The 23,697-nt window shown below is 40.9% G+C and overlaps 1 protein-coding gene across 1 annotated transcript in view; it reads right to left on the bottom strand.

Moving 5' to 3' along the window:
• Positions 1-10,338: 10,338 nt before the first annotated feature.
• ANXA5 (annexin A5) overlaps positions 10,339-23,697 on the bottom strand; it is a 28,369-nt gene continuing 15,010 nt past the window's right edge. The window contains exons 6-13 of the mRNA XM_031691587.2: positions 22,924-23,014; positions 20,341-20,420; positions 19,962-20,018; positions 14,972-15,065; positions 13,945-14,040; positions 12,350-12,408; positions 12,028-12,150; positions 10,339-10,856 (exon numbers count right to left, since the gene is read on the bottom strand). Of these exons, the coding sequence (XP_031547447.2) occupies positions 10,794-10,856; positions 12,028-12,150; positions 12,350-12,408; positions 13,945-14,040; positions 14,972-15,065; positions 19,962-20,018; positions 20,341-20,420; positions 22,924-23,014 (663 nt within the window). The 3' untranslated portion in view covers positions 10,339-10,793. The remainder of the gene's footprint in view (positions 10,857-12,027; positions 12,151-12,349; positions 12,409-13,944; positions 14,041-14,971; positions 15,066-19,961; positions 20,019-20,340; positions 20,421-22,923; positions 23,015-23,697) is intronic.

Below are 23,697 nucleotides of genomic sequence, written 5' to 3'. Positions count from 1 at the left end.
TGGCACACGCAGCAAGAATATCCATGGACACGAGCGCCCGTGGTGGACCGCCTCTCCCAACACTTGGGAGGCAGAGCTTGGACCCATATGGGTGAACTGGAACCTGCCCAAGTCTCTTACCACCCCCAGGTCTCCAACTTTGATGACGGGTGTGTCCTACAGGAGACACGGGTGCCCTCCATCATAAAGCTAAACACACACCAAGTCCAGGAGTTGGGAGGGCTAGAGGAGGATGAGGCAGGAGCTGACTCGATGTGAGCCCAGCTGCTGTCCCGTGCCGACCAGACGAGCCTGTGGATAAATGACACCTCACTAAATTGTAGAGCATAAAAAGCAAAATGACTGCTGTTCTACTTCTGCCTTCCAAACCTCGTGCAAAATATCTCTCATGACCTATGCTAACCCCGAATCATCCAGGAAAGGGAATTCTAGAAAACACAATTCCAGCTCAGCTAAGTTAACCAATACAATCCACCACAGGCTATGGACATATGGCCTTCGTGTTACCTTCCTTCCAAAGCTGCTAAGCCTCACTGTCCACCTTTGGGCAACAAGACTCCTATCACTCTCATTTCATGAAGGAATGGCTGAGAACCACAGGGACAATAGAAACCACTAGTCACGTTATGTCGGGGATCCCCAAGCCCACCCCCAGCTTCAGTGATTCTCCAGGAGGACTCGCAGGTCTCAGCACATAGTCATACTCACAGCTAGAACTTATTACAGTGAAAAGACACAAAGTAAAATCAGCGAAGGAAAAGCTGCATGCAGAGAAGTGTGGAAGAAACCAGACACAAGTTTCCAAGAGTCCTTGTCCAGGGGAGTCTCTCAGAACATGCTTACTTTTCGCAGCAGTAGGTTGTAATAACATGTGAAAAGTCGTGGGCCAGAAAAGCTCTTTAAAGACTCAATGCCCAAGAGGGTGGGTATAGCTCAGTGGTAGAGCGCATGCTTAGCGTGCATGAGGTCCTGGGTTCAATCCCCAGTGCCTCCATTTAAAAAAAAAATTTTTTGAACTTGAAATGGAGACTCATTGCCCGAAGTTTTTCTTGGAGGGCTGGTCACGTAGGCACTTCTGCCTAGCATGTACTCAGATTCCAGACTCCCAGAAGGAAAGCAGAGATGCACCATAAACCATACTGTTTGTGGAGTTTAGGCCCAGTGAGCTGCTTTTGTCAGTTGCATCTACGATGGGAACCTTCTCAAAACCCAAGTCCCTAGCTGCCAGCCAGAGGCCACCCACGCAAGCTGGTGTGAGCCAAGTCAGAAGGCAGAGGCTATTGGTTAGGAGGCTGTGAACAGGGGATGATCTATGCAGGCAAAGAGTGGGGGCCAGGACTGGAAAGATGGCTGGGGACAAATTAGGAAGAGCTTTAAACTACAGAACAAGATTCAGGCTCTATTGAGTTGATCATTGGGAGCTATTGATGGCTTCTGGGCCAGTGGAGAGATGATGAAAATGGTACCTGAAGAGTACAGCGGCAAAGGTTACAGTAGCGTTTCCTAGCTGTCTTTCATTGTTGCCCACACAACACACGGGCTTTCAAAGACATTTTTCCCTAAGCACCACCCCCATGAATTTTTAATACAACAGATATACTGTTTATCTGATTATGCATTGTATGTATGTATCTATGTTTTATACATTAAAAGAGTGAATTCTTTTCAGCCCCCAAGAAATCAACATTTACCCTCTTAGGGGTGATATTACCCTTATTGAGAATATTAGGTTATAGGATGTGTAGAACTGGAGGGTGGTATATCAACAGATGGACACACGAAATATTTCTGTTTTCCTTGTAGCAATCCAAGCAGGCAAGGAGAGGAGAAGCTGGGGCCTGATGACAGAAAACGTGCTAGGTCAGAGTGCAGTTTGGAGGCAGACTGAATGAACAGCAACCAGGAGAACAAGGAAGTGCTCAAAGAGGTGGCCGCCTCAGGGGAGATGTGGCAGCAGTTTGCAACTGGATTTTCAGAAGGCGGGAGGCCCAACCAGGCAGATGGCACATGGGACTAGGGAACCCGGGCACGCCAGCTGGGATCACCATGAGCTGCGCTACCCAGTGTCTGGCTCACAAGACTGCCCGCAGGCAGGAGCAGAGGCTGACACAGACAAAGCTGCTAGAAAGGAAGCAGAAGTGAAATCTGGGAGTCTGGGGCCTAAGAGGCAGAAGCCCTGTCTTCAGGACAAATCTGGGACCCAGAGAGCAGCAGTTGGACTCCCGTCCACAGTCCAGCAGGGCAACTGGTGACCATCCTCCATGAGGGAGGAATGGAGGTAGTGCAGGCGCTGTCTTCTTTATGTCAACCTGACTGACCGGGGTCAAGCTTCCGGAAAAGAGACACAGGGGTGGTACAAAGGGAACTAGGGAGAGCAAGGGCACAGAGATGGACAGGACCCGGACCAGCAGAAGGGCTCTGAACAGCAGGGCACTTAAGAAGTCCTCTCAGGACATCGGGTTCAAGGTGGCGGCGGTCTGAGCAGATATGAACCCCGGACTGTGAAAGGGAGCATCAAGGAATTAAAAATCTCACAATAAAGAGAATGCGAGGAAAGCCATCAGCACAAGAGAGATGTCATCAAATGTCTGAGAAATGGAACAAGGGAAGGAGAAGAGGTGTCTGATAAAGCCCTAACCAAAAATATATAGAAAGGAGGCTGCAGATGAAGAGAAAAGCAATCTGTCCCATAGCACCCCAAGAAGGCTTGCAACTCATGGATATCTAGTGATAGCTAGAAGCCTGGAGAACAGCCTGCAGGACCTAAAGCAGGAGAACTGAACATCTGTCTGTGGAACAAAGCACATCCACACACAATACCCTGGAGCTCAGAACCTCACTCACCAATACCCCATCCCTTCCTCCAGGCACAGAAAAAAGGAAGGAAAGAAGGAATAGAAGGAAGGAGGGAGGGAGCGCGGGAGGGAGGGAGCGAGGGAAAGTGGAAAAGGAGGGAAGGAGAGAAAAGAGAAAAGTCCTTTTTTAAAACATTGAGAGGCACATATAAAGAGAAGCAGATCAGTTGGTGAGTAGGGCCACCCTCAGAGCTAAGCCACCCACATGCTGGTATTCAGAGGTGCCCCGTTTGCAGCCAGCCTAGAGAGAGAGATCAGCCCAACCAAAGGGTGGCAGCTCCAGGAAAGAAATACCAGGAGGAAAAATGTGGGGACAGTACCATAGACTTCCCATGACACTTGGATATTACAGGCACTAAGAAGCCATAAAGGCAGATATCTTGAGGCTAGGAGATATAAGTACACAAGGAGAGAAATAAACTCATAGAACAGAGTTAGTTTAGCTATTTGTCAATATTCTTAACTTTTCTATTTCAAATTAAAGACTCAATATACTGACAAAAGACTTCATTAGGATCATAGAGCAGAATGTATAGAGGGTTAACACAGACCATTTAAAAAGCAAAATTACAGTTGACAAGAATTGGGAGATGAAAAGGGGAGAGATGAGGGTAGAGTCTCTGGTACCCTAATCTCCCTTAGTGAGGGGTCTAGAGATTCTTCCTGTTGCTGTTGGAAGAAGAAATGAAAATGTAAATATATTGTTTAAAGTTACACGGGTAACCATGAGAGGAACTCAGAAGAGCAGCGTAAGGATGCTGAGAGGAGGGGGAGGATAAAAGGAAAGTGGGATAAAGGAGCTTCACTGCCATCTGTCATAGCAGGGAACCAACAGAAAACCTCCAAGTGAGTAACTAGGGAAATAGTAGGATATATAGTAGCACATTTTATACACACACACATATCTCAGAAATACAGATGAAACTTCCTGGAAAAAAGTTAAATGGAAAATGATGAAAATGTTTAAGGCTTTTGACACCCACCCCAAGGGGGAACAGCATGTTATATTTCCATGCTGTTCAACTTCTTAAACTGGGGTGTTTATTCCTTTGATAAAAATGAAGTTTTTCTTTAATAAAAAGAAGCCATTTGTGTAGTCCAAATAAAGTAATTAATTCCAGAAATAGCGTAGTAGCGGGAACAGAAAGGAGGGGCAGATGTGATAGACATAATGAAGAACTGTCTGTATGTGATAATTTGTTTAACATGAAGGACAAAGAAAGGGAGGATACGAAAATATTCCCGAAGTTTGGGGACTGAATAATTAGAAGAATTTTAGAGCCACCACCAAAAACAGGGAATTCTGGAGGGCAGACTCATCTGTGGAATCTGTGATGAATGTCGTTTTAGACATTGGTGTATAAGGGACAACGGTTTTTAAAAGTGAATTTAAATGTTTAAAATATTCCTTTATTTCAAATATCAAAACCCAGAGGACAAATTCATTCTGCAGGTTTTGGGGTTTTTTGTTTTTGTTTTTCTTCTTCTCTATGTGTACCTCCGGCTGTGTCTTTAACTGTTGTCAGGTTGAAAAATGGAGACAAATGTGCGTCATCCACAGAAAATATCCAAAGACTCTACAGGGGAAGGACACGCGCTCAGTGCTCCACTGAACGTGGGGAGCAGGCGGGAAGGTGGCAATTCATTAACTACCAAAGACCACAGGGGAAAGGACGAACCAGTGCTTTAGAAAACAGCTTTGAACGTCCTACAACAGGCAAAACTGGATGATTCTAAGCTACTAAGTGACAGTTGAGTAACCAAGCAGAGGGTTAACGTTTAGATTCAGTTTTGTCTGAGTGTTCGGGTGAGGAAGACTGCGGAGGAATACTCTCTGAAGCTGAAAAATCAGAAAGTGCAGCGTAAACAGAAAACAGAAGTGAAGTTCCACTGTGAAGGAAGTAAGTTTACGCCAACAGCACCACCCCCTGGGCACAAGGCAGACTGCCACAGACTTGGCAGGAGAGTCTTAAGCGAATGTGTGAGCGTGCACGTGTGCACACGCGCGCGCACACACGTTCAAGAGAGAGAAACATCCCCAGAGGGTTCTGATAACTAACATTAAGTATAAGCACCAGATCAAGTAATAAAATGTCTTTCCCCATATATGTCAGCTAAACTGACTAAGGGTATATAATTTGGAAACTGCACTTAAACCTAGGCTGTAGAACATCACTCCTACCCTAACAAAGAGAAAATACTGTGTATACTACAAAAGCATTTTTTGGAGACCACCTGTGGGAGACAGAAAAATGCCCCCGCTCCCATCAAAAAAAGAAAGAGAGAGAGATGTCCATGTCAATCTCTAGAATCTGTGAATATGTGACATATGGCACAAAGGTATTTGCAGATGTAATCTTGAGATGGGAAGAGTACCTGGATTACCCAGGTAGGCCCAGTGTATATAACACAGGTCCTTAAAAAGAGTCAGAGTCAGAGTCAGAGAAGGTCAGAAAGAAGAAATTGGAGTGCACTGATCATTGGCTTCAAAGACGGAGGAAGGGCCCAAAAGCTAAGAAATGCAGGTCTCCTCTAGAAGCTGCGATAGACAAGGAGATGGAATCTCCCGTAGAGCTTCCTGAAGAGAACCCAGTCCTGCCAACACCTTTATTTCAGCCCGGTGAGACTGATTTTAGACTTCTGACCTCTAGAACTGTAGGATAATAATTCATGCTATTTTAAGGCACTAAGTTTTTGATAAATACATATACTGATGTCTGTATATTAAAAATCAGATAGACAGACAGACAGACATTTGAATTTATAGTTTAATACCTTCCCCCAAAAAGTTTCATGACAGGCTTCATTGGTAAATCTACCAAATATATAAGGAAAATTTTCACACCAACTCTATACAAACTCGCACAGGATAGAATAGAAATACTTCTCATTTCATGAGGGCAGCATTACTCTGATACCAAAACTAGATAAAAAACATTTCAAGAAAAGAAAAATACAGGCCAATATCCCTCATGAACATGGAAGCAAAAATGCTCAGAAATGTATTAGCAAAACAAATCCAGCAACATATAAAAGTGATAAAGCATTATGACAAAACGCAGTTCATCCTGGGAATGCAAAATTGTTCAGTATTCAAAAATCAACTGATGTAATTCACCTTATCCATAGAAAAGGAAGAAAAACCAAGAGTCTGGTTCAAGCTAGCAACATAGGAGGATCTTGAAGTCGCCTCCTCTCGCAGGCACACCAAATCTATAGCCACATAGGGAGCAATTTCCTGTGGGGGAAAAGACTCACCTCTCTCAGTGACTCCCACATATTGGACAAACGAGGAAAAAACTCACACTGAAGCAGACAGGAGAGGCTGAGACACAATCTCACCACAAACCCTACCCCTAGCGCAACAAGCCACAAACCGGGCAGGAAACTCCAATTCCGGAGCTTCTCCCTAAGCAGCTAAAGGCTTGAGGCATCCCAGCATCAGGTACCCCAATTTTAACACCTACACCCGACAAGCCCCCCACATAGCTAGCTTTGAAAACTATCAGGACTCACATCCATGAGACCCACCCACAAGGCTATAGCAAACTGAACAACAGTTCTGAAAAGGTTGGCATAGACTCACCCACCCAAGGCCAGCATGGAGGCAGCTAACTGAAAAGCACCCAGATTTCTGTGAAAGAGGCTTATGTGAGTGTCTTTAAGTATCAGCCTGAGGGGCAAGCCTCTACTTTAACGCACATCTAACGGCCCCCTGCAATATTCTCCGGAGATGGAGGCCAGCAGGTGCCATGTCGCACCGTCCCTCTGCCTCGCTCCAGGCCACTGGTGTCTCTGGGGAGGAGCTTAGACACTCATCTGGTGCCTCAGTTCTGCAGCTGCCACCCAGATGTGTCTACATCTCTAGTGGCCAGTGTGGCTCACACTCACAGGTCCCACGGAACTGTAACAGATGGAGAAAAGGTTCTTACCTGGCTGCTGCCCCCAGGGCACAGCAGAGATGCAAAGACTGAGGTGCTCAGTCTCTCTGAAAGAGGTTGATTATTTATCTTCATAGCTGCATCCTAAGGGGCAGACTTCTAATTAAACACACACCTAAGGGCTGACTGTAAATCTCTCTGGAGACCTTGGAGGGCGGGCACTGTCTTCACACTGTCCCTCTGCCACGCTCCAGGTTACCAGCATGTCCCGTAGGGGAGCGTGTGCGTCTATCTGGTATCCTGGGTTTTGTGGCTGCTGCCCAGGGGACACCCTTTGATCACCCAGCTCTGGTGGCCAGCGTGGCTTGTACGTGTGGGGCTGTAACAAATGGAGAGACAGTTCTTGGCGGGCTGCCCCCACCAGGCACTGCACAGACAGCAGACAAAAACACCCCCCCAGCCTTTCTGTCAAAGAGGCCTGTTTGCTTGTCTTGGAGCCTCGGCCTGAGGGCTAGGCTTCCGGCTTGGCACACTTACAGGGACCTCAGAGGTCTCGCCAGGGATGGGTGCAAGCGGGTGCCATCTTTGAACGCTCTCTGTCTCACTCCAGCCTCCAGTGTCTCCCAGGGAGCTTGTGCACGGTGCAACAACGTTTGCAGCTGCTGCTCAGGTGACACTTCTCGATCACCTGTCTCTGGTGGCCAGCAGCGCTTGCACTGATATGTCCCACAGGACTGTTACAAAGAAATTATCCTTAACCGGCTACCCCCACTCAGAGCACAGCATGAGACAGCAGCCTGAAAGGAAGAAGTAAAACTGTCATTATTTGCAGATGACATGATATTAAAAAGAAAACCCGTAAGTCTCCACCAAAAAAAAAAAAAGGCTAAAACTAATAAATGAACTCAGTAAAGCTGCAAGATAAAAAAATCAATACACAAAAACCTGCAGTATTTCCATACACCTACAGTGAACAGAAAGAGAAATGAAGAAAACAATTCCATTTACAATTGCATCAAAAAGAATAAAATACTTAGGAATAAATTTAACCAAGTAGATAAAAAATATCCTGTACACTGAAAACTACAAGACACTGCTGAAAGAAATTCAAGAAGACACAAATAAATGAAAAGATACTCCATGTTTATACACTGGAATAATATTGTTAAAATGTCCCAAAGCAACCTACAGATTCAATGAAATCCCTACCAAAATTCCAATGGCATTTTTCACTGAAACAGAACAAACAATTCTAAAGTTTGTATGGAGCCACAGAAGACTCCAACAAAGCTGAAGGCATCATATTCCCTGATTTCAAACTATATCACAAAGTTATAGTAACCAAAACAGTAGTATGTTATTGGGCTAAAAACAAACATAGATCATCGTAACAGAGAGCCCAAAAATAAACCCATGCATATACAGTCAATTTTCGTCAAAAGAACCAAGAATATACAATGAAGAAAGAACGGTCTGTCCAGTAAATGGTTCTGGAGAAACTGGACAGCCATATACAAAAGAAACTGGACCACTAACATAACACCATACACAAAAACTAACTCATAATGGATTAAAGATTTAAACGTAAGACCTGAAACCACAAAAACCCTAGAAGAAAACACAGGTGATAAGCTCCTTGACATCATATAAACAAGTAGAACTACATCAAGCTAAAAAGCTGCTGCACAGCAAAGGAAACCAACAAAATAAAAAGGTAACCTACAGAATGGGAGAGAACATTTGCAAGTCAGATGTCTGTTAAGGGGTTAACACCAAAACACATAAAGAACTCAACCCAATAGCAACAAAAAATAATCCAATTAAAAAGTGGGCAGAGGATCTGAACAGACATTTTTCCAAAGAAGACACACAGATGGCCAACAGGTACATCATAAAGTACTCAACATCACTAATCAGGGAAATGCAAATCAAAACCACAATGAGGTATCATCTCACACCTGCAAGAATGGCTATTATGAAAAAGAAAAAAACAAGTGTTGGTAAGAATATAGAGACAAGGGAACTCTTCTACACAGTTGGTGGAAATGTAAATTGATGCAACCCCTATGGAAACAGCATGGGGGTTCTTCAAAAAATTAAAAACATGTATTCATTTTCATATTTTTTCACCATGAGCTACAAGATCTTGACTACATTCATGTATGACTGAAAAATTGTGCTGCACACCAGAAATTGACACAACATTGTAAACTGACTATAACTCAATAAAAAAAATTAAAAACAGAACTATCACATGATTCGGCAATCCCACTTCTGGGTATTTATGCAAAGAGAATGAAAACATTAACACAAAAAGATATAGGCACCCCCACATTCATTGCAAAATTATTTACAATAGTCAAGATATGGAAGCAACCTAAGTATCCATCAACAAATGAATAGATAAAGTAACGTGAGACAGATACACACACACTGATATCATTCAACCATAAAAAAGATGGAAATCTTGCCATTTAGGAGAACATGAATGGACACTGAGAACATTATACTCAGTGAAGTAACAAGAAGATAAAGACTGTACAATCTCATTCATATGTACAATCTAAAAAACAAAAACTTACAGTAAAAGAGATCAGATTTGCGGTTCCCAGAAGCAGACGGTAGAGAGTGGGGAATTGAAGGAAGGTGGTCAAAAGGTACAAACTTTCAGTTTAAGATAAATAAGTTGTGGGGATGTAATGTTCAACATGATGACTATAGTTAATACTGCTGCTGACCATATACTTCAATAAAAATATATTTTAAAAAATACTGCTGTATGGCATATTTGAAAGTTGTTAAGAGTAAATCCTAAGTGTTCTTATCACAGGGAGAAACATTTTTTCCTTTTTTTTTTTTAAATCTGTATGAGATAATGGATGTTAACTGAACTATTTGTGATAATCATTTCTCAATACATAGAAGTCAAGTCATTATGCTGTACACCTTAAACATGTGTTGTACGTCAACTGTATCTCAATAAAACTGGGGAAGAGGAGTAGAGACAACTGATTGTCAACTTGGCTCTGCATCAGAATCCCCTATGAAGCTTCTGAAAAAAAATCCAATGTGATACATATACACACATAATTTTTAAGGCTCTCATGGTTATTCTGATGACCAGAAAAGCATCTCTAAGGGAGTAAGTGAAATTGACACCAACCGAAGCAGTCTGAAAACAAAATTGAAAGGTAAATATTAGAAGAAAGAAACTCTCTTTTTGTCTCCCTACTGTCTCCTTTTTTATCTCAAAGAAGGTGAAAACAAGAAAAACAAGTTAATAAAAGTAGAGTGAAAAGTAGCACTCTGAATTTTCAGGTTAAGTTTAAAATCAGTTTTCTACTAAGCAACTAGCATAAACCCTGCTTTAATTGATGTCCATGTAAACATGCTACCAATAATCAGAGACCCCCTTCAACTTCTCCTTCATTCCACACTGCAGAGGAAATTCATTTTTTCGTGCTATATTTCAAGCTTTTCACCCAAAAGCCAACTATAAATTCAGCTGTTAACTGACACCACTGTCAATTGACTAGCTTGAAAAAAGACATCATTGTCAAACAGGTAAATTAAGTAAATTTTCTCAACACACCCACACATAATTAAGGAGGAAGGAAATGTTTATTATTTATTAATCTTTTGAATGCAACCACCATAATTTTTCAGGTTTAATGTAGTAGCAAACTTGATTAATAACACTTCCAGGAGTTCACAATTCCAAGGCTAAGGTTCTGATTAAGGTAATACGGTTATCAGTTTAATATAAATGAAGCTTTTAAAAAAAAAAAAGCTACAAGCAGTCGGATCTCTTAAAGGAAAATATGAACGATCCAGACTTTGGTCTCAGTAACATAAGTACACTTTAGTACTACAACAGTCAAAGAGAAAGATCTTAATGGAAGATCAGAAAGGAGCACCACTACTCTCTTCTACAGCATACACGTTTGGTCAGAGCATGCTAGGACGAATAAGGCAACGCGCCAAGCGCTAGCAGACGAGAAGCGCAGCAAGATGTGCTGAAGGACGGCAGGCCGGGCCAGGGTCCCCCCGCCGCTCATCAGTCATCTTCGCCGCCACACAGCAGCAGGAGTGCTTTCTTGTAGTCCCCAGATGTATCACCCTGAAACCCAAATGTACTCCATTAGCCTCTGTGACTCACAGAAGTCACAGAAAATATGAAACTAAGACATATCTGACAACAAATACTATTCATATGACTTTTCTCCCAAGTGGACAATCTCTCTGCGTGTGACTTTCACATCAGGAATGTTATACAGGCAGTTTCCTACCAATGGGACTTCGCTTAGCTTTACCCCTAATTTTACCCCTTAAAAGCACAGTTCTAAGACAGTGGGGTATGTTCTTCCCTCTAGGAACACAGAGAACAGGGATGCTTTTACAACCATGCTACGGTCAAGCTTTCTAAACAAGCTGTAAGTTTCCATCACGTAGTGCACATCTGGCTACGGGAGCAATGCTGGGACTGCCTGGCTGTTATGGCTCTGTGTCAGAGACAGAGGGGCAGGATACAGTTTGCTTCTGTTAGTCTTATACACAGATGTATGCATGGAAGAGCTCTGCCTTTCATTCAGCCCAGCCACGCCACACACCACACACACACACACACACACACAAAATCTTGCTCAACCAAGATACTGCTTTGCATACAGCCTACATTCCCCCTTATCAAAGAGAAAAAGAGAGAAAGATATAAAGAAAGAAAGGGAGGGGGAGACAGAGAGAGAGAAAGGAAGGAAGGAAGAGAAAAAGAAGTCAAAAGGTCTTAAGCCAAATTCCACTATAGGCCACAGTGACCCCTGCTTTTAAAAGGACAAAAATTAAAGTAATACTTAAGCTTTCTACTTACTTCTAATAACACCTGGTTTGTTCTTTCCTGAACTATGAACCAATACCAGAGACAAGGTGATAACAGACAATGAAGGAAGAAAAGACCATGACGTGAAAAGAAAGGAAGAACTGATAAGACAGCTGGAACTGATAAAAGAGAGAAAGAACACATTATTATCGTGGACAAGGGGTTGGGTTTTAGTGAGTCATCTGTCACCACTACTAAATAACACTTCTAAGCTCACCAAGAGCCAATCTTTCACTCGGAAGCCATCATCCATACTCCAGGAAACATTATGCCAAGCTTTGTAACTCATAGCTCTAATCATACCAGTAAAATTTTAAACTTAACACAATAATTGGGTTCTCCCATCCATGTCTTGCATGATACATACTGGTCTGCTGTGGATTTCTAAGTGTAATTTAAGGAAAGGTTTTACTACCTTAATCATGGAATAAAGAGAGGTGGCAAAGTTCTTCCTAAACTCCTTCCTAATGTTATACAGGTCAGTCTCACTCCTGGAAACCAGCACTCTGATGAGGGTATGATCATCTGTCCCCGCTCCCTTTAAAAAAGAAAGAGAGGCACGTTGTTTAAAAAAGTCAATTATATCATCAAACTCCCCTGAGTTGGGTGAATCAATAAAGTAAAACAATTTAGTAGAACTGAACTACATGTTTTAAGGAGGAAAAAAAACTCAATGTCTATCATCTAAAACATGCTAGAGAGATAAATTAACTAGAAGACTCAACGTACGCACTTACCTTCATAGCATAGTAGAGGGTTTCTGCAAGGTAGGCAGGTATACTTCGAATGGATTTCACTAAGAAAATAAGTAATATAATGGTCACATGCTATTCTGATGTGAAAAAGGATGAAGTAATTAAAAATCAAAAGCTTCCCCAGGCTTACAGCTCTACTTATATAAAAGTATGCAAGAACACAGGCTAATTAACTGCTCATTTGCAAGCTGCTCTGACCTCCTTGCTACCGAGTATCTCCACAGATCCTGGCTTGAGCTCTCCTCACAGTTCTGAGCTCTACACGGGGTGCAGGTGTTTCAGTGCCCCTTTGTTCTACGAGCACCTTTCTGCAATGGCAGTTTTGGCAGGCTGGGCTGTTAAGCCACAACCTTTTTCATCCCCAGTGAATTATACAAACATCCTCAGAGTTTTCACTTCAATATATTCAAGCAAATAACACAAGCTACTACTCTTATCTAATCTGTGACAAACCTTAGACATCTGCCTGTAATCTTAATCCAGGTATTCTCTCCATATTCTTTAACATCCATGAGTCACAGAGGGTGGCGTGAGACTCATACGTTTTGGGAGAAATACCCAGATAAACTGGTAACAGAAAAGAGTGTCTTCCCTGAAAATGTACAAATCGATAGTACCTTAGGGCTGCTCAGAACTCAATCTGCTTAGCTTCAGAAACTATCATGTGAGAATTCCTTAATATACCAAAATAACAAATCATTGAATGGGAGGCAGTATTTTCTTTCTTCCAGTGCTTAAGAAAAGCAGCCACCAAAACTAAAAACGTCATTAATTTTTACACGTATTCCAGTTATAAAGGGGGTGTCTAAAAGTTTTCTATTAAAATTCATCAACAGTGGACTCAAGTGAAAGGTTACTGTTAGTCCTGGTTCATGCACATTTTTAGCTCATTCTCCAGAAGTCAGAGAGCACAAGAACTTCAGCTCAACACCAAATACTCGGAACAGCAGCAGCCAAAGGCTCCCTCCACACCCATATGAAGACCAGGACCACAGGCGACTCACAAACTATTCTCCCTGGACTGGAAGAGTATCTGCTACTACAATAAACTGCACAAACTCAGTTCTCCGATTTTTCTAGGTTACTCTAAATATTTAGCTAAAATTAAACATCAAACTATTTAATCAGGAAGACAGTCACCATCCCATTTTCCATGGTAATCAAAGATACTTTTTCTAAATCAGATTCGAATTTCTCAGTCTGCTTCAAAGCTGTGACGATGATATTCAAAAGAAAAGCAGAATTCCACAGGTGTCAGAAATAACATTTACACGCCTCTGAGACAATGACATTTCAGGTTCACAATGAAATAGTATTATTTTTAATGCAGCTTCTAAATGATTTGTAAACAATTCTCTTAGTATTCCCATAGAATTAGATGAACTAACCAGAAAATCATGTATTTCCAACATCAAAACAGACTTTGAATTGGAAATTTAGGGGTATGCTTCACCCAAATATCAAGATAAGATCTTTTCATGAAGAAATAGATAGCTATTTTCAGATACAGCTTCAACTGAATCAAATACTTCAGCTCTTAACACCATAAATATCATACACAATAAAAAATTACTTACCGACAGCAAGGAGTAATTTCTCCAAATTACCAGAAGTCTCTCGGTCAATGGTTTCTTCAATTTGAAATCCTGATATAGTCATGTATTTGTCAAACACTAGAAACAGGAAAGCAATTTCTTAATCACATAAGAATCACTTTCCAGAAACAAGGTATTTACTCTAACCAGGTACTTTCCTACCAAACACAAATCTCCCCTTTTTCCTTGCTGAGAGACCCTAATTTTGTTCAGAGCCTCAATGCGCCAAGCCCTAAACAATGGATTATAAATATTCTTTGTTTACTCACTTCCCAGGACCTCCTTATTAGTTACAATGAGACCTAAAGGTAAATAAATCTGTTGGAGAGGATTCTGAGTAATCTTTCCCTTTCCTTATTAAAAGCAACAGACAGCTATTAGTTTACCCCTTTCTTTTCTTCTTGAGGCAAAAATGGTTGATATGCTTGTAGTAACAGCAGCGACGTTGTGACAAAGAGGTACCGAGCATGAGAAAGAAAACCAAAGCACTCAGAGGGATGAAGCAGAAAAAGAAAAAGAGCCCAGGTCCTGCCAAATCAGCCAAGGAATCCTACCTACAGAAAGCCCAATTTTTAAAGCCACTATTAATAGTGTTTTCTGTCACTTGCCACTGAACTCATTCCTACCTGATACACAAATACTGATGAATATCCAGAAACAAGCTCTTAGGTACCACTATCTAGGAGGAAATTCTTGTAGGGAGCTACAGCTCGGTGATTTGTGACTATGAGAGTAACAATCTAGAGGCCCACCTCCCTAATCATCATCTGACAGTGAAGAGAGTTAGATTAAAGACGTCTAGTTTTGTGAAAGCTACAATAGCAGCAAAGAGAATTGAGATTTCTCAAGGTCACCAAACGAAAGAAATATAAAAACTGATTCATTCAGTAAGCATCTGTTATGCATCAGGTATTTTGACAAACTGGCTCCTGTACTTTAAAAATTAACCATTACATACAGAAAAAAAATTTACCAAAGTGCCTGTGTCATACACACTTTTTTCACTCACCCCTTCTCAAATGAGACACACTCCGTGTTCCAAAGATGGTAATAAACTTTTCTTCATCCGTCCCCCACTTAAGTTCTCCAGCCTGAAACAAAGCCTGTGAAAATTTCAACCCCAGTTAATAAACTGTTCTTCCATCTCATTTTCATGTTCTTCATCACACTTGTGTTTTAGTCCCTGAATGCTGATTTACCTGATTCTTCATCTCCTATTTTTCAATTCTAATGTTTCCTACTCTGAAACTCCCCTCACTGAGCTTGGGGCGACTTTGGACCTTGCCCTGAACTGTGCCACAGAAGATTAGTGGGTCAGAGCGATAAGGCATAGCAATAAGGCCAAGTTAAATGTTCCCAAAAGGTCTACCATAACTTCCAGTCATTCAGGAGCAGTGGTGTGGTTGGTGGGAAGCTCTGATTATCCCACTGTTGATGCATCCACTTACAGGGAAAAAATTTAACCAGGAGCTAAGGTGTCTGCATTTTTCTGTTTTGCTTGCTCTGCAGCTGTTCAATAACACATGATAAAAAGGAAACTCTGTATTTTCTCATTATAAGTGAAATTTAACCAATGCTAGCTACAGGAAGTTTCCCCATTTCTAAAAGATCACAATAAAACTTTGAAAAGCTGTGGGTGTATCACAGCTCCTGGCATACAGCGGGCACCTAACATATACTTGTTGAACAGTATGAGTGTTCATATTTAGTTTTTCACATGGAAAAGACTGTATGCTTTCCAGTGTTCATATACTTGCTGAAAAAATAAAATCATACACAAATACCATTATATCTGAGTCTACTTATTAAGACATAGATAATTTATTAAATCTCAAAGAATCTTTAAAATATCTTTACTATCCTTTATTCATTTCAATGTAAAAGTATACCTATTAAAACCAGATGAATGCAATTTGCTGAGACTGCTACTTGCAGCTGCCCTTATGCCTACAAATGGCAAAACAAATAAGAATAGGAGGTGATCAGAACACGTATTTGGATGTCAAAATTCTTATCACATTATGTTTAAGAATATAGATTATTATTATGTAGCGTTACAGATTTATTTTTTTTTCCATTTCCAGAGAATCATCTTTACACTCAATTTTGAAACTAATTTATTTTAGTGAGAAAAATAACACCAATCCTGGTCATGTGAGCATGCTATTCCAAACTGAAAAGGAGTTAGTGTGAAAGTCATGAAAGTATGTAAACTTTAGAACTATATCACAGTGTTACAGACCCATCTTAAAATAACTTTTTTACATACAATTACAATAAAATATGTTCACTGAGAAATTTTGTGAAAAAGAGAAAAATCATTGAAAAAATAAAAATTACTATGAATACCAACATTCTGAGGATACTGGTTACTTATCTCTAGTACGTTCACTACATACAAGGAAGATAGACACATACGGTAGCACCTAGAGGGGTGTGGGGCTCATCCTGTACCACACGGCAAGCCCTGCTGAAGCCCTCCTTCCTTATCAACTGTGCTAGATTGCTAGGAATCTCCTCGAGTAGGTACAGCAGGTAAGCCTGTCGTATGGGAATAACTGGTGAAATGGCTATTTTTAACCATAATCTCTTAATTTTCTTGGAAGGATTATGTTTGGGATCAGTGTCTATTCTGGAACTACTACTAAGTAAATCACACACAGTAGTAACGACGGCATCTTCACGCAGAGCGATATTTGCAAGTTTTGTTTTGTCTTGTTTTAACCTGAGGGTCCTTTCTTCTGAATGAGGATGCTTAGCGTCCATGGAGCCACCCCGGATGAGGGGCCCTCACACCTCCTCACCGTCCCCCGTCCTCAGAGGGGGCCTGATGGTGCGGTCCAAGCACACTTTGATAAGCTCTGGTTTGGCGCAAAGTATAGAGGTTTCAGAGTCAAAAAAGACCTGGTCCTTGTCCTCATCTGAGTCTTAGATGAGTTACTTAATGTCTTCTTGAGCCTCAGTGCCTTCATCTACGGACTAGGAATAGTATTTCTATGGAGTTATTACTGGAGATTTTGTAACTTAGATAATGAATGCACTGAGCAATGTCAGGTAACCAACAGCAGGTGCTCCATAAACACTGTTCCCCTACTTCCTTTAAGAGTTCAACCTTCTCTCCAGAGAAAGCACAAAACAAGGACTTGTTGGGGAAGGAGGTAAAATCAGTTTAACACATTAAAAATGTTAAAAAGAAAAGTGGGTTATCTACAAAATGTTCAATTCTCAGGTGAATGACTCACTGTGGCTTATCAAATCCTTGAAATAATAGGAATTCTCTTAGTGCCAGGTATCAGTAGAGAAAAAAAATTCAAAAGCTTATGAAAGGGCCCTTCAGTTACTCTCAATTAAGAAATCTTAAATTCCCATTAGTGGTAACAGTCCAGGTACTCTTTCTACAAGGTATAAATGGGTGTGTTCCTTCTTATAATGCTGAAAGGATCATGTTCAACAGGCTGCATTAATTAACAATAATACATTTTTACAAATCAAAGACTGTATGCTGTGTTGTTCCTGGTCACTGAAAAGGTAAGGAGAGCCTGGATACTGTTTCAGGGATATTTTAAAGTAACTTTGTAAGTCAGTTTTCAGATGTACAAAGCTTTCCGTTCAGGGTCCCGAATGGTCACATCCCTGCAGGACAGCTAAGTGATGCTTACACAGCCTGACCTCAAAGTGCAGTCCCTTGACCAGCATGGACGTCACCTGAGAGCCTGTCAGAAATACGATCCCAGATCCCACCCAGACCTCCTGAGTCACAACCTGCACAGAAAAGTCTGAGAAGCACTGCTTCTCAGAGTGAGTGCTCCGAGCAGAGACATCAATGGAAACGAGATAAAGATGTACTGTTCCTGCTCACAGGGCAGCAGCGCTCTCATTACACCACCAGTTGTGCTGGGAAATCGACCCACCGCCCACTAATGGAGGCCTCACCACAGTCATCTGAGACTATTAAAGCTGGCTTCTTTCCCTGTGACCATGACCCCTACTCCTGAGAGGAGGAATGTGAGAACCAGCATGGTCACCTCCAGACCTACAGACAATGAATGCTGGGAAAGTACCAAGGTGGTCTCAGCAATGAGCAAAGCCCCTAACAGCAGGGAGTGTGGGTCTGCAGGCAGCTTTGGCTCTATCCCTTAAGAAGGCGGGGTTAAGCTAGCTCCTTCCTTCCAATCTATACTTAATAGACGGGTTTTACAGTAGAGAAGTGAGAAAGGAGCTAACAGGGAAGAACACGGAGCCTGTCATCTAGTGAAAGAGAGAGGGCTTTGAGGTTGGACAGGTGCAGCAGGAACCCCAGCTCCACCACCACTCAGTGGGGACCATGGGCTTCTTTCTTGAATCCCTGAGCCTCCGTTTCCTCATCTGTAAAAAATGAAACGATCCCCTCTACTTTAGAGTTAGACACTAACTCACTCCTGAGTTATTTACTGAGTGCTGCCAATATGCTAGGCTAACTGAACTGATGGCTCAGGGCACCCTGGGTGGGTGTCAAGTGAACAGGCAGCTTCAGTATCAGGTGGCCAGCACTGGGACAGGAAGCTTGAGATGCTACAGTCCTCCCCGTAAGGAGCACCTGACACACACCTAGGGGGGTCAGGCAGGGCACCCTGAAAAGCAGCTTATCTGAGGACAGACCCTTGAAGAGGAATTAGGTGAGTGGGCAGAGGAAGGGGCGGGAGGAGAAAGAGCAAGTAAGAGAAAGGTTGGAGGCATAAGAAAGCAAGGGACAGGTAACAAAGAGGCTTATAAACCACATTTGAGGTTTCCCCTGAGGACAATGAGATCCACGGAAGGGTTTTAAGATTTTAAGCAGGGATGGGACACAATAGGTTTGCATTTTTTAAGGGACAGTGAGGAAAGCATCAAACACTGCAGACGGCCCTCAGCAAACATTCTGTTTCCTCGCCTCTTCTCTCTCCAGCTACACAAAGAGATGCCAGCATCCCACAGCCATTAGGAAATCAACCCCCTGAAAAGAAGAATAAGGCCCTCCTTTCTCCTATTAGCAAAGTCAGTTCACACACCCAATGGCTTCTTCAGAGAGAACAGTCAGTTGGAGGAGAGAATATGGCTTTTCCCCTTTCAACGATGTAATTATAAAAATATTCTAAGTATAAACAATAAGTGTAAACAATAACTTATATATACATTGAGAAACCAAAAAACTTCATGTGATCCACTTTATTGTGATATATACTTTATTGCATAGTCTGGAGCCGAACCCACAATACCTCCTGTATTTGAACCATGTGACCAGAAAGACAGGACTACGATATGTGATTGCAAGAACCAGAGTAATTTCTTTATTATCAATCTCCAGTTTTCAAGTTCCTCGTTTCAAATTTCCTAATACTTGTTTCCTACATTTGATTACTTTATAAACCATACTGAGACTATAATGGGATTGAAAAGCCATTTCAGTACAAAATTTCATTTGGGAGTCACTAAAGAGCAGCTGACAAAAAGAACAATCCTATTTAGAATTCTACCAGAGGAAAGGTGGAGGAATTTTCAAATCCTACAATTAACTTCATCTATTATGAGATAAATCACAATTTATCACTAAAATACTTTACTCTTTCTTCTATATCCTTCTCTGCCAAGAGACTGACTGGCTCATTGGCAGAAGAATCAACACCACCTGTTTTCCTGGTAAAATTCTCTACTTTGTGACTGTTCCACAATCACAGAAAAAAATAACATCTAGGTGGAACTCACTATTCATATACAATTTATTTTATTTCATTTCAGCTTTGGGATAAAATATTTTTGGCCATATCAAAATGTGAGAAATTGACCTATATGGGTCTTATGATTTGTAAAGGACCCACCAAGTTACTTTTAGATGCCATTATATATTATATAATATTATATATTACATATATAATATATAAATATGTATTTTTCATTAGCATAAGCATGGATTCTTCTTTTCATTCAATGACATATGATTCAATACGTCATAGGCAAGTCATCACATAGTAAGTCTCACCCACCTGAGCATCTTGTTCAACCTGTGCTTCATCAATTCCAGCATCAGGGTCTCTATTAGCCTACAAGAGATAAAGTACCATATCAGACCTTATCAGTCCTACAATAACACACAAGCACTGTCCAAAACCAAACTGACCCTCTTGATTTTAAATTCTATGAAAAAAAGAGGAAAGTGACATCCAAACAAACAAAAACATTATGAGTTAGCTATGAAGAGCTCAGGTCAGATATTCTGAAACACAAACACAGGCACCACAAAGCCAGAATCAAGCAAGTATCAGAAATAATTAAAAGAATTTTAAATGACCTTACTTAACTAGATTCAGATCAGTCCAGCTTCAGAGTTTTTTAATCAAACCATAAATAGTCTCCACCCAATACCTGAAGGAGGACCACCAACATCCTCTGGTAGTACCCAGAAGTATCCCCCACCACGTCATCTTCCAGGCTTGAGCCATATTCTGCAACAGAATAATCCCGCACTTATTTACAACTTCTTTCAACTAGAAAGACTTCCTGTCTCAATAATCAAATAGAAGAGACATAAAGGAAGAAATATTTGATTAGCATAAATGTTCATCTTTTTCTAAGGGCTTTAAAGACTGAAGGCAAACGCTTTAAGTGAGTGGCTAGGTGAAAACGAAGTCTCCCAAAAGCACTCGACTGAAACTTGAATGATGACTCAGACATTTAGAAATGCTCTCAGCCAATGTAGTTATTAGTCTACAGACACATGATGGTACTGGAAAGCCTCTAAAATACAATCGATCATAATTTTAAACTTTGTTTTGCTTTCTTTCAAATGTTTTACATGATTCCTCTCCAAAGGCATTTCTCTAATATTCTGATATCTAATATTCTAATATTTCTTTCATTGGGGCATGGCCATTGCTTCCCCTAATAAGATATTTTTTTCCTCTGCAACAAATAAAGTTAACTCTGAGAGGCAGCAGAGCTATTTTAAAATATGCTCTTCCTACCATTCAGTGTGAAGCCACAGCAAAGGGGAGAAGCAGGATCTGTAAGAGTCTACAGACACTGCCCTGTAACTTTCAAACAGCTGCTGTTGAAGGATTAAATGCTCTAAGGCACTTAAATATTTCACCATTATCTGAAAGGAGATAAACTTTATTAGAAACTTCTATTTTTAAAGCTCCAAAAGAGTTACATGTTTATTTCAGTCAGTTACCCAAATACAAGACTCTGAAGGAATTATTTATTCCTCCCTCTGTTCCAATGCCTATATATAATTAACCATCAAATCTTTTCAAATATTCCTCCTCTCTCTGACGTATGCGCCTCCTACCTCCCACCAACCTAGGCTGAGACATACCTGCAAAGCTTACCTCCCCGGCCACCCAGCTACCTAATCGGCCTCTTGATTCAAATCTCCTCGCTCCCTCAACTATCCTTTCAATATTCCACTGCCCACTCAGGAGCTTACAATCAAGGAGCCTCTGAATCAAGTCCAAACTTCTAATCCAGTCTTACAAATCCACCTGTAACAGAACCTAACTGCGCTAGTCAGTTCATCTCCAGAATGGACATGCACATACCCTTCCTCAATGTACTTTTCTCAGTCCGGTGTCCGTGCCATGGCAGACAGTGGATGTACCTTGACCAAAAACGCCTTTGTCATCCACCCAAAACCCATCTGGTCTTGAAGCCCTGGCTCAGTGTCTGAATGCACTGTGAAGCCCTCTCCTAACATCCAAAGCCATGATGACTGCTCTTCTCTGAATGAATTTTGCATTAAACGTTTTTTTTGTGTGTTTGACTTTTACTATCCTTTAACTATTGCAGTTTTTCTCAGTCATGTCATCCCTAGATAGACTGCAAACTCCCTGAGGACAGGAGCTATGTTATGTACATCTTTTGCGTCATTTCATGACAGCCAGTACACTGCCAGACACACAGCGAGTGCACAATAACACAGCTGGCTGGGTGGGCCATAAGCAGTTATTATACCCGAGGTACCCCATTTGTCACCCAGCAGCACAAAGGCTCACTCAGCAATGTCAACATCCCCAGAAAGAGATATCTGAATATTAGAAACTCAAGGGTGACCAGCTACAGCTGAGATACACGTATCCCCTCTGCCTTAGTGATGGGTACCTATCCAAGTGTAAAAAGAGGAGCAGGAAAGAAAGATCCAGCACTTCAAAGGTAAATTATTTAGCTGTGGTAAATTTCACACTGTTCTAACTGGCTAGGTTACAATGTCATTTTTAAGATTAACAGACTAATAACAAGACAGGGACCCGTTTTCCTCACTGCAGCCACTATGCTTGGAGGTGACAATCTGGAAGGTCTGATCCTCCTCAGTCAGCTGAGAGGGAGAGTCTTCTACATGAAATCTGATGAGAAAAGAACTCTCCACCTTTACTTCCTATTTCATTTTCTTGGCTCCATTCACAGGATATGCTTCTGACTGAAATACAGGCTTTTTTCCCCCACAAAAAAATTAGAAATAAAAAAGAAAAGACAACAGAAAGAAAAATCAAAATGCAGAGTATTCAAGCACTGCCATCAGCTAAAATGAGATACATTTACTCATATATTATCAACTCTGACTTGAACAAGGTTTCTTTTCCTTTTAGACAGCTCGTAACTTCCACTAACATAAACTTGAATTTTTTAAGGAAGAAAAACAACTTACATCTTAAACGTAATGCAAAAGAAGGACAATCTGTATGTCCCTATGCTAGTTGCAAATCCTATGTGAAAATAAATTCCATCCTCAACAGAAGCTTCTTACAAATACTAAAATAATTACAGGCATAGTAAAAGGCAGCCCTTTTCCCTACTGAAGGAGAAAACTAGCTTGAATTGTTGTTTATTCAGTCATTCATTCATACGGAAATCATGGGTGGCCTGCCTCCTGTAACTATAAGGAACTGTATTCACTTTAGAGAAATGAAAGTGACAGTGGCAATGAAGGGAAATGTAATTCGAAACATGTACCTTCTTCATAAACTTGTTTTATGGCTCTCAGTTCTTCAGGTGTCCTTGAAGCAATAATTTCTGTCAGAACTTTTTCATCTGTCCCAGCTCCCTGTTTGGAGATTGATTTTTAATAGGAAAAAAAAATGTCAATTAAGATTAAAAAGAAAGTGATTTTCCTAGGTGTTACCCAAATTGCATAAATATATAAATATTACCCAACATAACATTCACTTTTTTTCCTACTTTGTCAAAGGATGCTTTATTTTTCTTTCCACAGAAAACGTGTTTACTTTATCCATATTGAAGGACAATAGAAGTAAAAGGCAGCTTTGTTTATTTTCTAACATGTTGTTGTTTACATACTGCACCGTCTATGAATGGTAGTGGGTGCTGCACTTACTGTGGGGTTTATTTTATGGAGGGTTTTATTCCTGAGTAAAAGATAAAAAGCTAAGGATGAAAGTGAACATCTACTTTCCGAGGTCCCCACATATTGTCAAGTGTGGTACTTTAGGAAATTCAAAGATTGTGAGATGTCTTTTACTTTCTAAACAATTTTTATGAATTATAAATTTCAAAGAGTTTGATAAAGGCTTAATCCTCAATCTCTTAGTTATCTATCAGGCAGTCGTGGGGTCTTCTGATTACTGTAATGATAGAGCCCAACAATATGGGCAATGTTATTTTGAAGATGAAACATAACCATAAATTTTTAAAATGGAGTGTAGCATCTTTGTATTTGAAAATACAATCTTAAACATTCACTTCTTATTCTATGAGTTCTAGCAGTTG

This window comes from Vicugna pacos, chromosome 2, assembly GCF_048564905.1.
Source record: "Vicugna pacos chromosome 2, VicPac4, whole genome shotgun sequence".
Classification (NCBI taxonomy): domain Eukaryota; kingdom Metazoa; phylum Chordata; class Mammalia; order Artiodactyla; family Camelidae; genus Vicugna; species Vicugna pacos.
The sequence above is the reverse complement of the archived record's forward strand: the minus strand, read 5'-3'. Positions and strand labels throughout refer to the sequence as shown.